Source organism: Triturus cristatus, chromosome 1_2, assembly GCF_964204655.1.
Source record: "Triturus cristatus chromosome 1_2, aTriCri1.1, whole genome shotgun sequence".
NCBI classification, from domain to species: domain Eukaryota; kingdom Metazoa; phylum Chordata; class Amphibia; order Caudata; family Salamandridae; genus Triturus; species Triturus cristatus.
The window spans coordinates 913,667,394-913,687,297 of NC_140580.1; the positions used below are offsets into that span (position 1 = coordinate 913,667,394).

The window sequence follows — 19,904 nt, forward strand, 5'->3', positions numbered from 1 at the left end:
TCCTCCACTCACACCGCAAACCGTGCCCTGTTTAGCCACATTAGGGCTTATTTACAAGCCCCTTGCACCACTGGTACTTCACTTTTTCCCATATTAAAAAAGATGCACGAAAACGCAAGCAGCTGGTGAATAAACACCATTGTTCACCCTGCAATCTATGTACACTATTAATCTAGCAGTCTCCACATACTTTGGTCTGCATACACTGATTACCATGAACTCCACACACTCAACTAACACTACACTCACAAAGGTACACTGCTTACTCTACACATACTGCTCACTTTGACATCTACACGCACCTCTCAGCTTGTACTCTTTACACAGTCTGCTCACCTTGCACTCTATACACAAACACACCACATCCGACACTCTCATAGGCACACTACCCACAGAGACCAACAAGCATTTGCAATGCAATAGGTCTTGCATTTAGGCGAATTTAAGATATTGGCATTGTAAATGACAATGCCTTTTATTTATGTTTTAAAAACGAAAACAAAAATAAAAGGTATTGTTATTTGCAATGTCATTAGCTCAAACTTGCATAAATGCGAGACCTATTGCATTGCAAATGCTTGTTTGTCGTTGTGCTGTCCTTTTATTTGGTCCCTCTATATCTGTGGGGAGTGCCTTTTTTAAGACGGCCAGATCTTAAACTTTCCTGATAAAGTCAGGGTAAATATGAATGTCCCAGTCTTTAAATTTAGGTGGGCCATCTGCACGAACATATTACTGTATTATATCTCTGTCTCTAAAGTTATATAGACAGGCAATCATGGCACTAGGCGGTGCTCCCGGGCTTGGCGGGTGTCCGAGTGAGCGGTGGGCCCTTTCTATGGCGAACATTTTGGAGAGCCTGATATTCGTGAAAGCTGACCCTATCCATTGTTCCAGGAAGAGATCCGCTGCCGAGCCCTCTGCCTTCTCTGGAAATCTCAGGAATTGCAGGTTGTTACTCCTCAACCTCCCTTCTGCTCTGTCTTCCAGGCGGGTGGACTGTTACTGGAGCAAGGTTACTGTCGTGCGGAGCCTCTGGACGTCCTCTCTTAGCGTACCTAGTTCTCCTTCTGTACTTGTGACTCGATCCGCCACTTTTCGTAGATCTAGGCGTAGGTGGTTAATATCCATCATCATGGTGTCCATTTTTGTCTCTAGCGCCTCCTGGGAATCTCTGATGGCACCTAAAATATCCGCCATATCTTGCGCCATGGTACCTTGGTGCGGCACCTGCTCTGGCTCTCTTCTGTTATACTCAAATATTGCATTATTTTGTTGGCCTGTGCTCCCCTCGTCGGTTTGTCTTTAACCATATTCTGGCCGTGTAGTGGTGACTTTGTGTGCGTCTTATGTCTCACTGCCCCTGTCTCTGGTCCCGGTGTGGGGTCAGATAGGGCTTTGGTAGGAATGTATTATCAGCCGCCTCTTTGTGCTTTTCTGTTACTTCTTACCCCTTCCAGCGATCATATGTGGGATTCCCAAGGGACCCGCCTTCAAGTCTGGCCCCCTAGACTCTGGGAAGCTAGCAGAAGGGGGGGGGGGAATGAGGGGGAAGGCAGGTGTTAGATTGAGACCTTGATTGTATTGTGTTACTGGACAGATAGAATTACTGATTGTTGATTGAGTTATATCATATGTACGAGATATGGAATATGTAACTGGAGATAATGAGCGGTTTGATACTGACGTATGATTAATAAGATTTTTTTTAAAGTCTGGTTCCCTAGGAGCAGGACTTCCTGTCCCTCTTATATGCCACTCACCGTCCTATGTTTCTCTGGGTGATCCACTCACTGGTAGGCGTCCCCTGGGCGTCCTCCGCTTTGTGATCTTCGTCTGTAAGCCAGGGCTTCTGGCCATCGTCACCCGAGCTCATGAACCAGGGCCGGGCCACCCCTGCAGCCCACATGGCAGAGTCTACAAAAGTTCCTCCCCCTGGGACCACTGTTGTAATGCAGCAGAGGCTGCAAAGATCCTCCGCTGCCCCGGGATATGGGTGTGTACTCAAGGCCCTGCGCAGAGGCCTCAAAGGGTTCTGCCTTGGCCAGGTGATTCGGAGCCCTGCGGTCCAGTTTCTTCCCTGCAACTGTTGTGGTCACTCTCGCTGATCCGCTGCTGGTGGTGCCGATTAAGGGGCATATTTACAAGCTGGCGATAAAAAATAATGGCCGAAAAGCGGCGATAATTTTATCGCCTAATTAGCAAGGCCACTCTAAGGCGTGAAACCTTGCTTTAGCGTGGGGATTCCTAACGCCCAGCTTTGCATCTCTGAGATGCAAAGTGGGCGTTCCTGACCTAACATGACAGGAGAAATGTCGCTAAGCGACATTTCTCCTATCATCAAGCCCCACGCTATGAAGCATAGCGTCAGGAAAAGTAGCGATAACCCCTGTTATCGCCAGTTTCCTTACGCCTTAATCCACTTCCCAGGCTTGCCTCTCGCCACATACACCGTTTTCTCTCTGAACATACACCAGTCCATTTGTTCCTTCCACGCTGAGACCGTTGGTGACCTCTGGGAGCCCCACAGTTGTGCAATGTCACGCTTCGCTACCATATAGCCCAGAGTCACCCACTGCGTCTGCATCACATTGTAATCAGTCGGCTCCCAGACATTCAGCAAACATCTCCGTGCCTCCGGCAACAAGGCAACATGCGTGACTTCTTCTAACACCGCATGCACTCTACACCAAAACCGAGTCACCTCCGGACACTCCCACAGGATATGGAGGAAAGTCCCCAGTAGTCCACAGCCTCGCTTACACAGACCATCCACCGAATACCCCATCAAACGCATCAAACCAGGCCCCGTGACGTACACTCTATGAAGTATCTTAAGCTGGACGAAACGCAAGCGGGCCGGGATAGCCACCTCTTTCGGGGAGGCCACCGCTGACACCCAATCCTCGTCGTCAAGTTCCAAACCGTCGGCAATCCATGTCACCCGCAATGAGGTCAGCAAACCCATTCGATCATTGATAAGCTTCTTATAAATCAGCGAAATGGTGCTATCCGGCACATAGCCGTCCAATACTCTGTCTTCCAACGGGGAGGACTCTGGAATAGCCGCCACGTCCGGGAACACGGAACACAAGGCATGATGAACCTGAGCATACCGAAAGTATTCCCTATCGTTCAACTGATATTCAGTTTTCAGCATGTCGAACGTCTTAAATTTCCCTTTCGTCCAGAGATCCCCTACCTTGCTGATACCAATCATATCCCATTTCTCAAAGCCTTTCGTAGTACACAGATAGCCCAAACGCTGGGAAGCGTACAATGGCGTTGCCCGAGTCAAGCGATCCCTCCACCCCATCGCCGCATTTGCTGCATGCCACACCTGCACCGCGACCCGCGTCGGGCCTGTCAGTCGCGCATCAAGGGACCCCGAGTATAGTGCTCGATTATAATCCCCGCTTGGCAATAACAATTTGTCCATCTCAAAAGCCGGGTTCAAAGCAGGCCCATACATCCCGTGATTGACAGCCGCCAACTGGGAGGCCCAGTAATATCGTTTAATATCAGGGAGAGCGACCCCCCCCCATCATACCACGGTAGGGTTAGTTTGGCAGGAGCAATCCGCAGCCGCCCATCCCAAAACAATCGACGCTGAAGACACTCCACCTCCCGAAAATAGCGGGCCGGCACTACGTCCACAGTGTTTTGTAGGGCGTACATAAAGCGTGGCAGCGACATCATTTTGAACAACGCCGCCCGGCCGAGCGGCGAGAGCGGCAGCCGCCGCCAACCCGCCACATCCTCCCTTAGGCGCTGAAGGGGGGGGGGGAGAAGAATCCGCTCATACCGGGTCCAGGGTTATAAAGATTTCCAAATACTTGAACCCCGACTGCGCAACCTGGATAGGGCACCCCCGCGGAAGGGGGGGGGCCTCTCCGGAGAGAACGTACACACAAGACTTAGCCCAGTTAATGACCAATCCGGAGTTGCGACCAAAGGAGCTCAACACATCCACCAATACAATGAGCGATTTGCGCGGATATGCAAGATACAAGAGGATATCGTCCGCATATAGGGAGACACGATCCTCGTACTCCGGCGTCCATCTAAGGCCACGCATCGAAGGGTGCCAACGCAGCCACTCCGCAAGGGGCTCCAAACAAAGCGCAAAGAGAAGAGGCGACAACGGGCATCCCTGTCGCGTGCCCCTACCCAAAACAAAGGGAGCCGACACCCGTCCATTGACCACCACCTGTGCCAGTGGGTTATCATAAAGCAATTTCACCCAACCGATAAACCCCGGGCCAAACCCAAACTTCGCCAATGCTGCCCAGATATACGGCCATTCCAAGGTGTCAAACGCCATGGTAGCGTCCAGGGACGCCAAAATGGCCGGCTCACGGATGAATGGCGCTCTAGCGAGGACGCCATGCAGTCGCCGCAGGTTCAAAGCGGTATTGCGATGGGGTATAAAACCGGATTGATCCTGATGAATCAGGTCGCCCACGACCCGGATCAGGCGATTGGCCAGTACCTTGGCAAGGATTTTGGGCTCCGCGTTCAACAAAGAGATAGGCCTGTAAGAAGTACACCGATCCCGCGGCTTCCCTTCCTTATGGATAACAACAATAGTAGCAAGACGTTGGTCAGGGGGAAGGGAGCCCGCCGCCTGTGCCTCAAGGAACATGTCCCGGAGATACGGCGCAATCTTATCTGGGCGCAACTTATATAATTCGATGGGAAGGCCATTAGGACCCATGGCCTTGCCAGAAGCAATAGAGCGAATGGCCAAAGCAATCTCATCCGGCGACGGGGCCGCATCCATCAATAATTCATCCTCATCAGAGAGAGATGGCAGAGCAATGTCTTTAAGCAGCAGTCAAGAGTCTTCCTCCGATCGCTCAGAGACCGGAGAGTAAACCCCGTGAAAATACTCCGCAAAGCAATCAACAATATCACCGGGGTCCGTCACACACACACCATCCACCCTCTCAACAACCGGCACCACTCGACTCGCTCTCTCCTTCCTATCCAACCAGGCAATCAACTTCCCCGCCTTATCACCCATATCGTACAAACGCCCCTGTTGCTCCCTGCTCATACTCTTAGCAGATTCAGTAACCAGCGCCTTGTAGTCGGCCTGCTTAAGCCCCAGCACATGCAGTCTGTCATCCGTAACACCTTGCTCCAAATCGATCTTCAACTCGGTGATCTCATTTTCTAGTCGAACCACCTCTTTCGCCTCGCATTTTTTGGTATGGGAGATGAGAGACAGAGCCTGGCCCCGGAGCACCGTCTTAAAGGCCTCCCAAAGGGAGACGGCGGAGGACACCGACCCCACGTTGTCGTTAAAATAGTGTTCCAGGGACTTAACCAGGTCTGCACGGATCGTGGGGTTTCGTAGGTACCAGGGGTTGATCGGCGCCACCCTCCCCTCCGCCCCCACGGCGATATCTAAGTGTAGCAAAAGAGGGGAGTGATCAGATATACCGCTGGCCAAGTGTCGCACCTCCCCAATCATCCCAGCTTGGGCCGCAGGCACTAGCATATAGTCAAGCCTCGAAAGACTACCGTGGGCCCCGGAGTGGAAGGTATATTGCGCTTGTCCAGGGTGTTTCAACTGCCAGCAATCTATCAGTCCCAGGGTATCCAGAAAGCCCCCCAGCCAGTTCTGGGCCCGAGGGAGGTCCCTAGGGGGGTGTCGATCTTCAACTCCGGAAACCACTGCGTTAAAATCCCCCCCCCCCCCCCCCAAGACCAAACCCCCCCCCCCCCCGGAAGCCCAAGTAGCAGGCGCCCCAAATCAGCAAAGGTGGCCGTCTGCAGGCCCGGCGGCACGTAGACCGTAACCAGCGAAATCAATTTACCCTCCCATCTCCCCACCAGCGCAGTGTAGCGCCCTCTGCCGTCGTGGAGCACCTCATCCACCTCCAACGGGAGAGAGGTCCTAACTAAAATGCCCACTCCCCTCGAGCCAGAGGTGAAACCAGAATGGGCCAGAAGGCGATAGCCTCGCCTGTTCATGGCGTGGAAAGAGTTCCCTATGAGGTGCGTCTCCTGCAGAAACACAATGTCAGGCGAAATACGTTTCAAGAACTACAGGACCACCCCCCGCTTTATCCTGTCCCCCAGCCCATTCACATTCCATGAAAGAAGTCTCAACCCCTTACCCCCCATCCCTCCCAGCACAAACTATCCCCCTCCCGGAGGGCACCATCATAATAGCACAACAGAAAACATTACCCCGCCTTGTGATGCAAACAAACAAACCCCAACCCCACCCCATCAACCCCAACAAAACTCCCCCCTCCCTGCACTCCTGCGTGAGCCTCAACAGCCCCCCCAACATGCAGTGTGCCTGTCGCCCCAATATGAAACTCACTACAAAGAAGGCAAGAAAAACCCCAGAAGGAGGAAAGGGCCCCAGCAAGCCCCCCGCAACCTCCAAATACCAAAGGGCAAAGTGTTACAAACTGGAGTCCAGTGCAGCCACAGGTGCAAAACGTTACCAGTCCGGTCCATAGCCAGGATCCCAGTTCCATTCCTACTCCGTCAAGCACTCTCCGCTCTCCGCCATCCGACCTTCCCGACCTCGACCCCTAGGTAGGGCATCCAGCCACTCTCCAACCGGTCAAAGAAATGTGAGCGACCCTCTAACTCAACCCGCAGCCTAGCCGGGAATAGCATCGCATATTTCAGCTCCATGTCCCTCAAGCGCCGTTTGATGGCCAAAAATCCCAACCGTTGCTTTTGAACCGCTTGCGTGAAGTCTGGGTAAAAGCTAACATTAGAGTTCTCAAACTTTAATGGCCCAGCCACCCTCGAGGCCCGAAGGATAGCATCTCTATCCCGAAAATTAAAAAGTCGGGCAATGATAGGCCGCGGGGGAGCACCCACCTTGGGCGCACCACCTGGAATCCTGCGGGCCCGTTCCACAGCGAAGAACTTGCTCAGCCCCTTGGGTGCTAGATGAGTCACCACTAGATCCTCCACAAAAAGATCCGCAGCAGACTCCTCCGATCGTTCGGGCACCCCGATAATACGGACATTATTCCGCCTGGCCCTGCTTTCGGAATCCTCAAGGCGACGATCTGTCAGGTCACTGGCGAGCTGCAACCTCCGCACCTCCGTCTGCAAAGCGGCCACATCCACAGTTAGGCTCGACGCCGCTTGAGTCAATGAGTCGACCCGATCATTTGTTTTGGACAGGTCCGCTCTGACCAAAGTCACATCAATCAACACAGAGTCCAATTTATTAGCCAAGGTATCAAATTGCTGGTTCACAGTCGCCTTCATCTCCTCAATGGCCCCCATGACATCCAGCAGAGTCAATTCGGATGATGCGCCCGAGGCCTCCTTGGGCGGCTCAGGCGATTTATGTGATCCACTAGGGGATCCCTTTGGCTGCGCATAGCGGTCCATGTTGTTGGCCTGGGAATAAGCTCCCCTCTGGGTAGACTTGGGTTTCAGCTTGTCGCCGTCCACTCTCGCCGCCATCATCAGCGACCACCAAGGTCAGCACCCTCCAGCACCCGGAGGAAGGCCAGGCGACAAGTGCAGGAGATCCGGGCCACCAACTGAAATAGGCCCGTTTACAGTTCGAGAGACAGGCTATGCACTCCGTCCTCGGCGCTGCTCACCCAAAGTCCCGACGTCAATTTCCGCAGATCAACTCGAAACCGAAAGTGAAAGCACGGGGTCCGGGGCAGGCCCAGACTGGCATGCCGCTGTTGTTCACTTCGCACCCGGGCACCTCACCAACTCGAGTTCGGGACCAAGGCCGGAGAAGGCCGCAAACTTCAGATCGCCACCAGTCCGGTTCCCGGAGTCCAATTTCGATTTGGAAAACGAGTGGCACCTTAGCGCAGGATCATAGACAAAAGCCCGTCTAAAAAACCAGGATTATGACAGGATAGACGTGGGAGGTTGCGGAGGCCCTCGGGAGCCACAAGCCTACGCGGCCATCTTGGTTGCGCGCTAGGCTCCTCCTCTCGCTTCTGCATATTTTTAACCTGTTCCCTGTGAGGCTTTATTCCGCCCTCTCCCCTCTGCCTGTGTGTACAGTACGCCTGGGAAGCGGCGCTTTAGTGACAGCCCACCCCCCCTTCACGTCCAAGAAGATGAAAGTCTTTGAATCTGGTGATTACATTTATCGACGGTTGCCGCATAAGACATTCTTAATTGTACTGCCGATGAAATCCCAAAGCAGAGAACAAAACTAGGGGAGCTCGGCACAAGAGAATGTCGATAAAAGGCACTGTGAGTGGAAGAAGGGTTGGCGGCGAGATCATGTTTATAAGTACTGTAGGCAAACCTGTGTTTCTGTGTGTGTATCACAGTGTGTGTTTACGTACAAGTGCCTGAGACAGCTGCCCTGTCTGGACTGGGAACTAAAAGTAGCACTGGCTAAAATGTTCCACACAGCTCCTTGGGCATCTACCTTCCGTTCAGTGGCGGACCTTCACGCTTCGGACCGAGTCAGGAGAATGTGAGAAGCTTTTTGTAATCGGGGAGTGAATAAAACTAAAGAAAATCTTGCAGAAGCAAGAGGGCTCAGTGATGTCGGTACGAGTTGACAAGCATTTTGAAAGAGGGGGCATTCATTAATTTTCGTTTAAAATATAATTTCTTCACTACATAATAACAAGCATTGGCATAGCCAATAGGTCTCGCTTTTGGGACCTTATAAGTATTTAGTTATGCAGCACAATATACTTGGTGCAACAACACTAACTGTTGCATGGCTAAACACTTATAAGGTCCCACAGGCGACCTATTGGCTAAGTCAATTCTTGTTTAGGGTTCTTCTCACCTGCAGTGGGACCTTTTCTTACTGTTAAGTACTTTCATATGCAATTTATTGTACTGTACCTATGTCTTATACAAAGCTTATATATAAAAAATATTTTTTCCATATTCACCGTCTTGCTAATATCTAATAACCGTGGATATTGAAAGATTTTGAATTGTAAAATAGATCGTTTTGTATACATTTAGTGACATATAGGGGAAGATTTACGAAAAAGTTGTGCAGCGCAGCGAGCCCCCCGCCCCCCCCGCTGATTACTGCTAGCGTGTGCCTTGCACAAACCTTAGCGCCGCAGCGCTAGAGTGTGTGTATGAGTCAAGCATAAGTTTTGTTCAGGAAGAGTAGCCTTCCTGTACAAAATACTATCCTTGACACAAGGAAAAGCTTTTCCCACTTCGTATGCGTGCTGCACAGTGCAGCACGCATGCAAAGTCGGAAAAGGGAGGAGAAATGAAAGCATTTCTCCCTCCTTGCGCCTAGTTGAAAAGGGCGCAGTTTTCTCACGCTAAACCCAATCTGTTGTTTTTAGTAAATTGGGTTTAGCGTGAGAAACCTTGGGTGGTTGCATGGGAACGCCTCTGCACCACCCTTGGTACGCCCCCATAGCGCAAAGTAACACGAAGTTTACTTTTACGTTATTTCCAGCGCTGTACAAGTTTAGCGCTGGAAAGTAAATTACAAAAAAAGATACTGCGTTGTTTGCATCACTTTTGTGATGCAAACACGGCACAAAAGCTTAGTAAATCTCCCCCTTAGTTTTCTATCTCCCAATGTCTTAACTTTTCTGAATGATACTGTGTAGGGTGCTGTTGCTGTATGATAATACCCCTGTCCTTCTTTGGTCTAGCGGTTGCTCATATGGTTCTTTTTATATCTTATTTCATACAATATATATATATTTTTTTTTTTGAAACCGTTTATTACAGAATCCAAAAAATATACAAAGATGGGCCTACAACCTTCAGGCCGGCCGCTAGCAAACAGAAGGAGCATGTAATACAGACAATAGAACGCACGCTGCGGCAAAAGGGAATTCACAGGAGTTGAAAGAAGCGTTGGCAGCCACACCATCCGGACCCCACACGACGGTTTCATTTTTATATAAATAACAACAAAAAACAAGTCCACAAGGCAACCCACAATCGGAAACAATAGCATGTGCTCCCCTGGGGGGGACCCTACCGATCCACAGGAATATCAAGGGGGGGGATAGGTCGGGACGGAGACAAAGTGAACTCAATGCCCAGAACCAGGAAGACAAGCAGGCTAAGGAGACGGGGCCGGTGACGGATCAGGCATCAGCGGATTTCATACAATATTATTTCCCACAGCCGTTCTGTTTTTTTTGTGTTTTTTTTTAAACTCTTTTTATTAACAAGCTCGAGAGACCATGCCATACATTAGTAATTGCCACAAGTACAGCAGGTATCAAATACAGAGAACTGGAGACAACACGTTCAAATATAAAGCTATCAGGTGTGCTAACCCCTATCGCATCGCTAATACCCCTCACCCAGCCCCCTATACCTCCACTACAGCGACCAGACTTTTTTCCATTTTTTTTTAGCACAGCCCCTGCTTTTATACACTGTTTCCTCGGCTCTCTGGCACCAATCAAGATCCTGTTTCCATTCCTCCACCTGCGGGGGTGAGGGCTCCCCCCAATTCCTTATGATATTGCGCTTTGCCACGCCCGCCGACAGAGCTAACTATAGTCCCACGTATCTGGACCAGTCTGCCTCACCTCTGATCATTAATAGAAGCCATTGCGGGCCAGTGGCACTGGCTTCCCCACCACCTCTGACATAATCTCCGTGACTCCCCTCCAAAACCGGGAAACCTCAGGACAGCTCCACAGTATGTGTATAAAGGTCCCTTCTTCCCTGCATCCCCTTACGCATAGCGCCGGGAGTGCCCTGCCCCAGGAGAACAGGTGAGTGCGTGGGTAGTACGTGCGATGAAGGATCTTAAGCTGCACGAGACGAAATCTGGAGCGCATGGCGACCTCTCTAGGGCTCTGAATCACCTCTTGCCAGTCCTCATCATCTGTCCCCCAGGTCTTTGACCCATGCTTTCCTGAGAGCAGTCAGGGGATCAGGTATATTGTTTATCAATTTTTGATAAATCGTGGATGTTGGCTTGCCCTGAATAGGATCCAACAGCAACCTGTCTTCTAACGGGGAGTAGACTGGGATGGAAGCCCCAACTTGGATATGTGCGCGCAGAGCATGCAGGAGTCGCAGATGTGGGTATCGTTGTGTGCTATGCAAATCATATTCTTTTGGGAGATATTCAAACGTGCGGGGAGAGTTCCCCTTCCACACATCCCCTAGGTATTCTATCCCTATCAATTTCCATCCCTTAAAACCCGACATTGCGGCCACTTCCCTCACCCACCCACAGCGGGGTCTTCCCTGTCAGTTTCTCAGCCCAGCCCCCACAGCCGTACTGTTGTGCTGTACGCTAAGTCTTGCCTAAACCTGTCCATGTTCTTCTAAAGTTACATGAAGAAGTAACTCAAACAATTGACCAATGACAAATCCTCCTGAAATATTTTCATACCGGATTTAAAACATACTGTAGGATTGAAACATCAGTTGTAATAATCATAACTGATTCCTTGTACGTCCACAAGGTCTATTACCTGCTTATAAAACTAGATCTGTTTGATGCACTCAACAGTCAACCATTACATTTTGGTATAATTGTGAGAGACTGCATGGTTTGGAAGACATGGTTTGGAACTGCTTCAATTCTTTCCTCAGAAATGGATAAAAACGGGTGGCTTGCCGTCAATACTCTTTCCTCCCCCTCAGTTCATCTTGCTTTTCAACAATTAATCGCTTGGTGACCTGCTAAATAACTATGCCATCATTTATCATCTTTATTTCTGTAATAAACTACTATACCTGTATGTCTCTTTCTCCCCTAATATCCCCAAACAAAGACCATCAGGAGTATACAGACCAGCATGACTTTTTATCACCGATATTCAGTTCCTTAAGAGTTCTTTCTTATTTCTTACATTCACTAATTTATAGCCTAGCTCAATTGACTGGACTATTTTGACATACTGCAGAGCAAACCAGTCATCGAAGCTCCAATTTTCATGGCTTTAATCTTGGACAATATACATCACATTGCAAAATCACATTAATAATTGGACTGAAAGGGTTAATACCTAGATAACCCTCTAAGATAAACACTTTATTCTGGGCAGCACCTTTAGGAGGCTATTGGAAATTCGGGCCTACTCCATACTAGATTACCGCAACTCGTTTCTCACAGGGATCTCTCAAATCCACCTATCCCCATTCAGTACCTCTCTCATTACTTCTGCCCATCTATTGGCAACAATACATCACCTTAGTACTCTAATAGCAGAGATTGCTTTCAGTTGAAGGTGGATGCATTTTCAAACTAGCCCTTCACTCAGACTCGAGTCAGGCCTCCCGATTTCTCAATAGCTCTGATGAACTTCTCTTAGAGTCCATAATATTCAAGAAAGAAAATAATCTATATAATTATTTTTACTGTTGTGTAGCCAAAATCTGGACCTTCGTTTTTCCATCCATCAAAAGAGCCGAAACTTTTACAATGTATTCACTACTCCATCTCTACTCCTCAGACAGATCTTATGTTGCTTGGACAGTCTCATTTAAGCCTGCAATGAAGACCGCTCCCATCAACTCAGTAAGTCCTGATATCACATTATTTGACTTACCAAGCCCCCGACGTCTTGCTCAGTTAGAGCTATTCAGTTGTTAAAATTACTTTTCACATCTATGTTCATATCAATACATATTTAACTACACCCTCCTGCATCCAGCTTTGCCTTTGTTGTCTTTGATTCATATGTTGCATAGCTGGTATTTGTTTATTCTACCTATTCACACTTTATTCAAGCCTATCTGTGTAAATATTTTATATCGTTTATTTCATGATAACGTGCACATTTTCTATTTCTTTATTGCTTAACTCTGTTACTGATCTGCTGTGTAAAGTCCTCCTGTACCCTTAAGCCTTGTATGTGGTCTACAAACCTGATAACATAAATGGATTGTGTCTTGGCTAGTTCTGAGAAGTAATTTTTCTTTTAAGTGTGTGTTTATGTCCAAATGGGTGCCAGCTCGTTATGTTTATTATTTTTGACAGGGCTGGTGCTCCTTGACCGGTTATTTGGGTTCTACTGTGTTAGGAGCATATACTAACAAGGGCGTTGCAGTTCGTTATATAATGTGAGTGTAGCATTTTTCTTTTACATGGTGTGATGTTTGTGTCAAAGTTGGTTGAGCAGTCTTATAATGGTGTTCTGTTTGGGCCGGTAAAGCAATGCCACCAGTGTAGTTTATGTACCGGGTTCTTCCAGTGTAGGGGTGGAGGTCTTGTAACAATAGTGGACGGTTGTCTACCCTCCTTCTCTTTGACTTTTTCCTCACCAGCCTGTTGTTTTTATGTCTGTACTCCACAGTCACTGGCTCCTTATCTTTTGTGTTCTCGCACCCGTGAGAATAAAAGGTTCTAGTGGCCAGGAATGTTCCCAGTGTTGCTCCTCAAACAGTATGTTAACTACCCTCTTATTCTAGTCATTCCGTGTTAGAAAAATAACTTCTTTTCCATGAAAGGTCCCAGTTTTTCACTTTTTTACTGCTGATATTTTGATATGTGATCAAGTAATGTCTGGTAAAAGTGAATTTTGAGTTGCAAACGTTAGTGCTGGTCTGTGCATGTTGTGTGTGTGAATTAGGATGAGCATGGAGTATCTATTGTGCTTTGAGTATATGGGGAACACAGATTCCTCTTGAGATTCCTGTGCGTGAAGGTACACAAGACAGATGAAGGGAGCCTGCCAGATGGCAATTCTCTCTCCCTCTCCCTCTCCCTCCCTCTCCCCCTCTCCCCCTCTCTCCCTCTCACCACCCCACCCCCCCCCCCCCTTCGCTCATTCCCCATTTCCCCGCTGAATTTGAGTGACTACGAATTCATCCTGATATGTCTTGGGCTAAAAAAAAAAAAAGTCACAAACTTCCTGAGACCAGCTTCAGAAATGGATCTCTAGAATCTGCAGCTGTAAAACTAGCATAAATATTTAATAGAAACCCAGATCGGGGAGCCAGGCTTCTTGATGAACAGTGCTGGGGCACCCACTTCAGTGTAGCTAATATCATGTACTTTAGAGCCAGGACGCCTGTTTTCTGGCTTGGTTCGATAGTAGAGACAACCTGGGCAAGATACACGTACGCAAGCTGCAGGTGTATGTAGAAGATAGAAGTGCCTACAGGAGCAGGAAGATGGATGATATCTCACAGAGGAGCTCCTCCCATGTGGGGTCTTCAGCCGAGCTGCCTTGTGACCAAGAGGCTGCGTAAGAGGCCGGGATGGGCAGCGGGTTCCTAATCCATTTAGAGGAGCCTCATGCTTCTGGGGGAAGAGCCCAATTTGCTCTGAGAGAGCTGTCGGAGGTATGCCACTGCAGGAGGCCAGTGTCTAGAAATAAAGATCACAGCTGTGCAGAAATGATGAAGTACTTCAGCGGTCTTCAGAGTCCAGCAAGAGAGGGGTAGCTGGGCTGAGTGATTCCCTCAAATGACATAAAAATGTTGGTGCTCTTGTGGAGAAAATCTCAAATGCCACCATCAGTGTTTCTGACGAGATGGGGCATCGGCCCCAACAACTCGTTCTGGGTGTAAGGAGTGCCGCACCGTCCCCCGGGTGGTCCTGAAGGTAGGGAGATGTCGCTCTACGTCTCTCACGAGTGAGAAACCCTGTGCCCAAGAGCAGGAGCTCAACTCCGGTCTGCCGAGCTTACCTTTTGTCAAGTCTTTGTTTTGATTACTCTTTGTTTCCATAACTCTTCAAAAAACGTGGTTCATGTGTGCTTTCCTAACTGCTGTTATATCCCGATACATTCAAACAGACCCTCGTGGGTGATTTGCCACCCGTTATAATTTTTTTACTAATTACAGCAGTTAATTTACAGCCATTTAAAGTGTGTTGGAAAATGGCATCCTAAAACCTTTCCTTGCACAATCCCTGTAAACCAGAAAGATTGACACATAGTTTACTTTACAAGATCCTCTCACTCTGCAATCATAGAAAGAAACGTAAACACCAATCTTCATGTTAAAAAGAATAAGCAGCAATTTTACAGAAGACATTTGAGCACTGTCTTCGAACGCATAGCAGATGTGACAAGATAAAACCACATTTAAAGGCAGCTTTAGTGTTCATTCACCTTCTGAACTCCAGCATGGCTATTTTGGGGGGGTGCTGCAGCACCCCGCGTCTCTGCTTCCAGTGCCTGTATGTAAGTGGGCATTTGGGTGATGGTCAGTGTCCCTAATTTTTTTCAGAAAGTTTGTAGGTGTTGAGGAGGTCTGTTGGTGTTTAGTTCAGACCATACCCAAGGGCGTGGCCCAGCTTTATATTGTACTCTGTAAAACTGGTATAGTGCGTTGCTGGTCTTATGAGTATTAACGCAAAATGTTCTGTTTAAAGCAGTTGGTGTTTAGGCAAACATTTTTTTTAGGTTTTGCCTAGGCTGCGCTTGTGCTGTCTCTTCGAGACGTACTGTATTCAGGATATGTGCATAAAGCTCTGCCTACTTCCCGCCCATCTTTTTAATTGGCTCCTGTCCCTGTCCTTTGTAAATGGTGCCTTTTCATTGGTCATTAGGCGTTGTAGTCCCTCCTTAATACCCCCCTGTCGCTTTTTGTAAACTCCCATGAGGACACCTCCTATTACATGTGTTGTTACACCCTAGGTTTTAATTAAATTGCCTCAAGGCACTATTTTCTTAAAGGTTTTGGTTTTCAGACAGAACACTCACTTTGTTACGCCCTAGGTTTTAATTACAGCTTCAAGGCACTATTTTCTTAAAGGCCTTCAGACAGGACACTCACTTGGTCCTATACAAGGTTGGCAGTGGTTACTTTCCTGGCTAGCACATCTCACATTTATATTAGACCTTCTATAAATTTCCCTTCATCAGCTCCACATAGAGTACAACCTAATCTGGAATTAATGTAATCATTCTTTTGTCACATTTCAAAGCTACTAATTGTATAGATTGAATGTACTGTGGTGCTGTCTTGCATGCAATGCATTATGGGTAGGGTGGATTTGCCACATCTTCCAAGTTTATGAAGCTCACTTGGGACCTCTAGGCGCAGCTTGCGGTACTGCACCTACACATCTCACATTCATATTAGACCGTCTATAAATATCACTTCATCAGCTCCACATAGCGTACAACCTAATCTGGAATTAATATAATATTTCTTTTGTCACATTTCAAAGCTACTAATTTTGTATATGGGCATAGCTATTTCAATGTACTCTTGGTACTGTCTTGCACGCAGTGCATTATGGGAGTACCATATGTCACCAAACGTTTATGATGTTCACTAGGGACCTCTAGGAGCAGCTTGCGGTACTGCACCTACCACATCTCACATTTATATTAGACCTTCTATAAATTTCCCTTCATCAGCTCCACATAGAGTACAACCTGACCTAAAAGGAAATTAATGTAATTCTTTGGTCACATTTCAAAACTGCTAATTGTATACATGGACATAGCTATTTGAATGTACTCGTGGTACTGTGTGGCATGCAATGCATTATGAGTAGGGTGGATTTACCATATCTTCAAAGTTCATGATGCTCACTAGGGATCTCTAGGAGCAGCTTGCGGTGCTGCACCTAGACATGCAGTGCTGGTGCCTTGCTCACTAATTAAATGTAGGTGTTGAGAATTTCTTAGTGCATTTTCTGTTAGAGAATAATGTGTTGCTATCTGTGTGACCATTTTAAAGCCTACCCTATATGCAACAATATAGGGTAAGCTATCCACCGTGCTCCATGAATTGGATTTGATTGTTAGACAATATACTATATGAGAGTCTTGTGTTGTTTTTGAAGCACTGTGATCTAAAAAGTGTGTGATTGCTGACTAGTAGGTGTTACGATGTTTTACTTGTGTTCATGTGTGTTGAAACCCAATACGTTGCTGGATTTAGTAGCCCATTTTGCTTTTTAGGTCTCGCCAGAGCACTTGCGCTGCTCTGCGAGGCTTATAGTAAGGACTTCCACCTCACACATCTTTTCCTCATGTTTTTTTTTTCCTGGCCACGCATTTGATTGGCTATTTGTGTAAGGCATCCACAAAAGAAAGCACGCAAATGACCAAAGGCGCGGGTATGTCCCGCCTTATCTTTAAATGTTCCCTTCCACAGCCTATGGGTCTCGGGAGTGATTGCAGTCATCAGCGGCGCGCAGTGTGCCCGCTGGACGGCAGGCTGCATTCCAGTATCAGGTTACTTGTTTTCCAAAGTAACTTCCTTCCACCGTTGACAGCTAAAAATGATCCCTTGCCACCATCCTTCTCCCTCTGTTGACACATTTGTATGTGTGTGCTTTATTCAGCCGTACATGTCCCCTATAAAGTAGCAAAATGTGTACCTTCTCATTTTTGGCAAAATGACTACTCTCTAGCTTCATGCACTTCACTGTAAACCAATAGGGACATTGTGTCGCCCCAGTTCCTTCCCTAGAAATCAAACCGAGGTGTTGCCAAATGTGGGCACGTACAATCGAGGAGGCTGCTGGGTGACGTGTTGTGCATAACCTGAGCCTCTTATGACAGTTTGGAACTACGGGGTGTGCGTCACGCATGAATGGCCTCTCCTCCAGGGGCCCTGTTACTGAAATCTTATCCATGAGACTCCGGACTTTAAATCCCTTCAATCTGCGCAAAGCATCGTAGTGCAATTGCTTCTATAGCGCACTCTATCTCTGATGAGGTGTTGAATCGCTATTTAATCAACAAGGTTCGGTTTTACTGGGTGTGGTGGACATGATATAACGCGCTGCTTGTAGGAATGTGCTGCTTTACTGCCGCTTGTGTATTTAAGAAGTAAAAGCCTCTCTCTGGGCATTACTATTCCTTCCTATGGCATCAATGGGCAGTCGGGGAGTAGCCTGCTCGTGAGTGTGTATTGGGAGAGGGAAGGGGTGGGGGTTGTTAGAGTGGCGGGAGGATGACGTTTGAGGAAAGGAGAAGGAGGGGGGATACTAGGCCCAGGACAAGTATAACTCGTGCTCTGGGAAGTTTTTTTTTTTTTTTTTGAAACCTTTATTACAAATTGCAATAGATATACAGGTATGGGCCGGCCGCTAGTAAACAATACGGTCATAAACATATAGGTATAAACACAAGCAGTACAGGTCCCAAGGATCCGAAATATCATTTGCGGCTATAGGCCTTTACATCCCAAATGGCGGTTTCGTTTTAAATGAAAAAAGAAACAAACCCACAAGGCGGCAAAAGTCCAGGTGACATTATGCGCTCCCCTAGGGAGGGGCCTACCAAACTACAATGGAAGGAGGGGGGGGAAGGGCAGGGGGCAGAGACAAAACCATCCCGACAACACAGAATCATGGAGATGCGCAGACTAGGGAGACAGGGCCTCAGCAGAGTCACGCGTCCGGGGCGGGGCGCAAATCCCGCCACGATAGGAGTTCCAGGGGCCCCACACCTTTACCCATTTCCCAGGCTTGCCTCTCGCCACATACAGTCTTTTCTCGGAACATACACCAATCCATATTTTCCTTCCACACCGAAATCGTGGGTGACCTCTGGGAGCCCCACAATTGTTCTATGTCACGCTTGGCCACCATATATCCCAATGTCACCCACCACGTTTGCGCCACCGTGTAATCAGTCGGCTCCCAAACATTCAACAAACACCTCCTCGCCTCGGGGAACAACGCAACATGCGTGCCCGCCTGCAATACTGCATGCACGCCACGCCAGAACCGAGTCACCTCCGGACATTCCCACAAAACATGGAGGAAGGTCCCAATCATACCACACCCACGCTTACACATCCCATCCACCGCATATCCCATACGCATCAGGCCAGGACCCGTAACATACACCCTGTGGAGTATCTTGAGCTGGACGAACCGAAGACGGGCCGGTATGGCCACCTCTTTCGGGGAGGCCACCGCAGACACCCAATCCTCGTCATCCAGCTCCTATCCATCAGCGACCCATGCCTCACGAAGGGCGGCCAGCAGCCCCGAGCGATCATTGACGAGCTTTTTATAGAATAATGAAATAGTGCTATCCGGCACATACCCATCTAGTACTCTATCTTCCAGTGGGGAGCACTCCGGGATGGACGCGACCTCCGGAAATACGGAGAGCAACGCATGACGAACCTGCACATACCGAAAGTACTCCCTGTCATGCAATTGGTACTCCGCTTTCAGCACATCGAACGTTTTAAATCCCCCCTTCGTCCAGAGATCCCCTACCCTGCTAATGCCGATCGTGTCCCACTTCTCAAAACCTTTCGTCGTCCACAAACAACCCAATCGCTCGGAAGCGTACAATGGCGTCGCCCGGGTCAACCGATCCTTCCACCCCATCGCCGAGTTTGCCGCGTGCCACACACGTACCGCGACCCGTGTCGGACCCTTCAACCGCGCGTCAAACGATCTGGAGTAGAGCGCCCTATTGTAGTCGCCACCCGGCAACAACAATTTGTCCATCTCAAAAGCCGGATTAAGGGCAGGCCCATAAAGCCCGTGATTTATCGCTGCCAGCTGGGAAGCCCAATAATAACGTTTGATATCGGGGAGGGCGACCCCCCCGTCGTACCACGGGAGCGTCAGCTTCGCGAGGGCGATCCGCGGTCTCCCATCCCAGAACAGTTGGCGCTGCAGACCCTCCACCTCCCTAAAATAGCTAGCCGGCACGACGTCCATTGTGTTTTGTAAGGCGTATAAAAACCGCGGCAGTGACATCATCTTAAACAGCGCCGCCCGGCCAAGCGGCGAGAGCGGCAAGCGCCGCCAACGCGCCACATCCGCCTTCAAACGTTGGAGGGGGGGGGAGTAAATTCTGTGTGTATCGGGCCGCTGAGTCCAGGGTAATAAAAATTCCCAGATACTTGAATCCCTGATGAGCGACCTGGATCGGGCAACCCCGCGGGAGGATAGGAGCCTCTCCAAAAAGAACATAAACACAGGACTTAGCCCAGTTGATGACTAGGCCGGAGTTACGGCCAAAGGAGGACAATACATCCACCAACACAATTAACGATTCACGCGGGGAAGCGAGATACAA

The 19,904-nt window shown here is 48.7% G+C and overlaps 1 protein-coding gene across 3 annotated transcripts in view; it reads left to right on the forward strand.

Moving 5' to 3' along the window:
- NOC2L (NOC2 like nucleolar associated transcriptional repressor) overlaps nucleotides 1-19,904 on the forward strand; it is a 487,814-nt gene that overhangs the window by 121,088 nt on the left and 346,822 nt on the right. For 2 of the 3 annotated variants that reach the window (XM_085609671.1, XM_085609674.1), the window contains exons 2-3: nucleotides 12,396-12,460; nucleotides 12,923-13,005. The exons of the other annotated variant lie outside the window; for it this stretch is intronic. In XM_085609671.1, coding sequence (XP_085465797.1) covers nucleotides 12,396-12,460; nucleotides 12,923-13,005 — 148 coding nt within the window. The remainder of the gene's footprint in view (nucleotides 1-12,395; nucleotides 12,461-12,922; nucleotides 13,006-19,904) is intronic. 3 annotated transcript variants of the gene reach the window in all.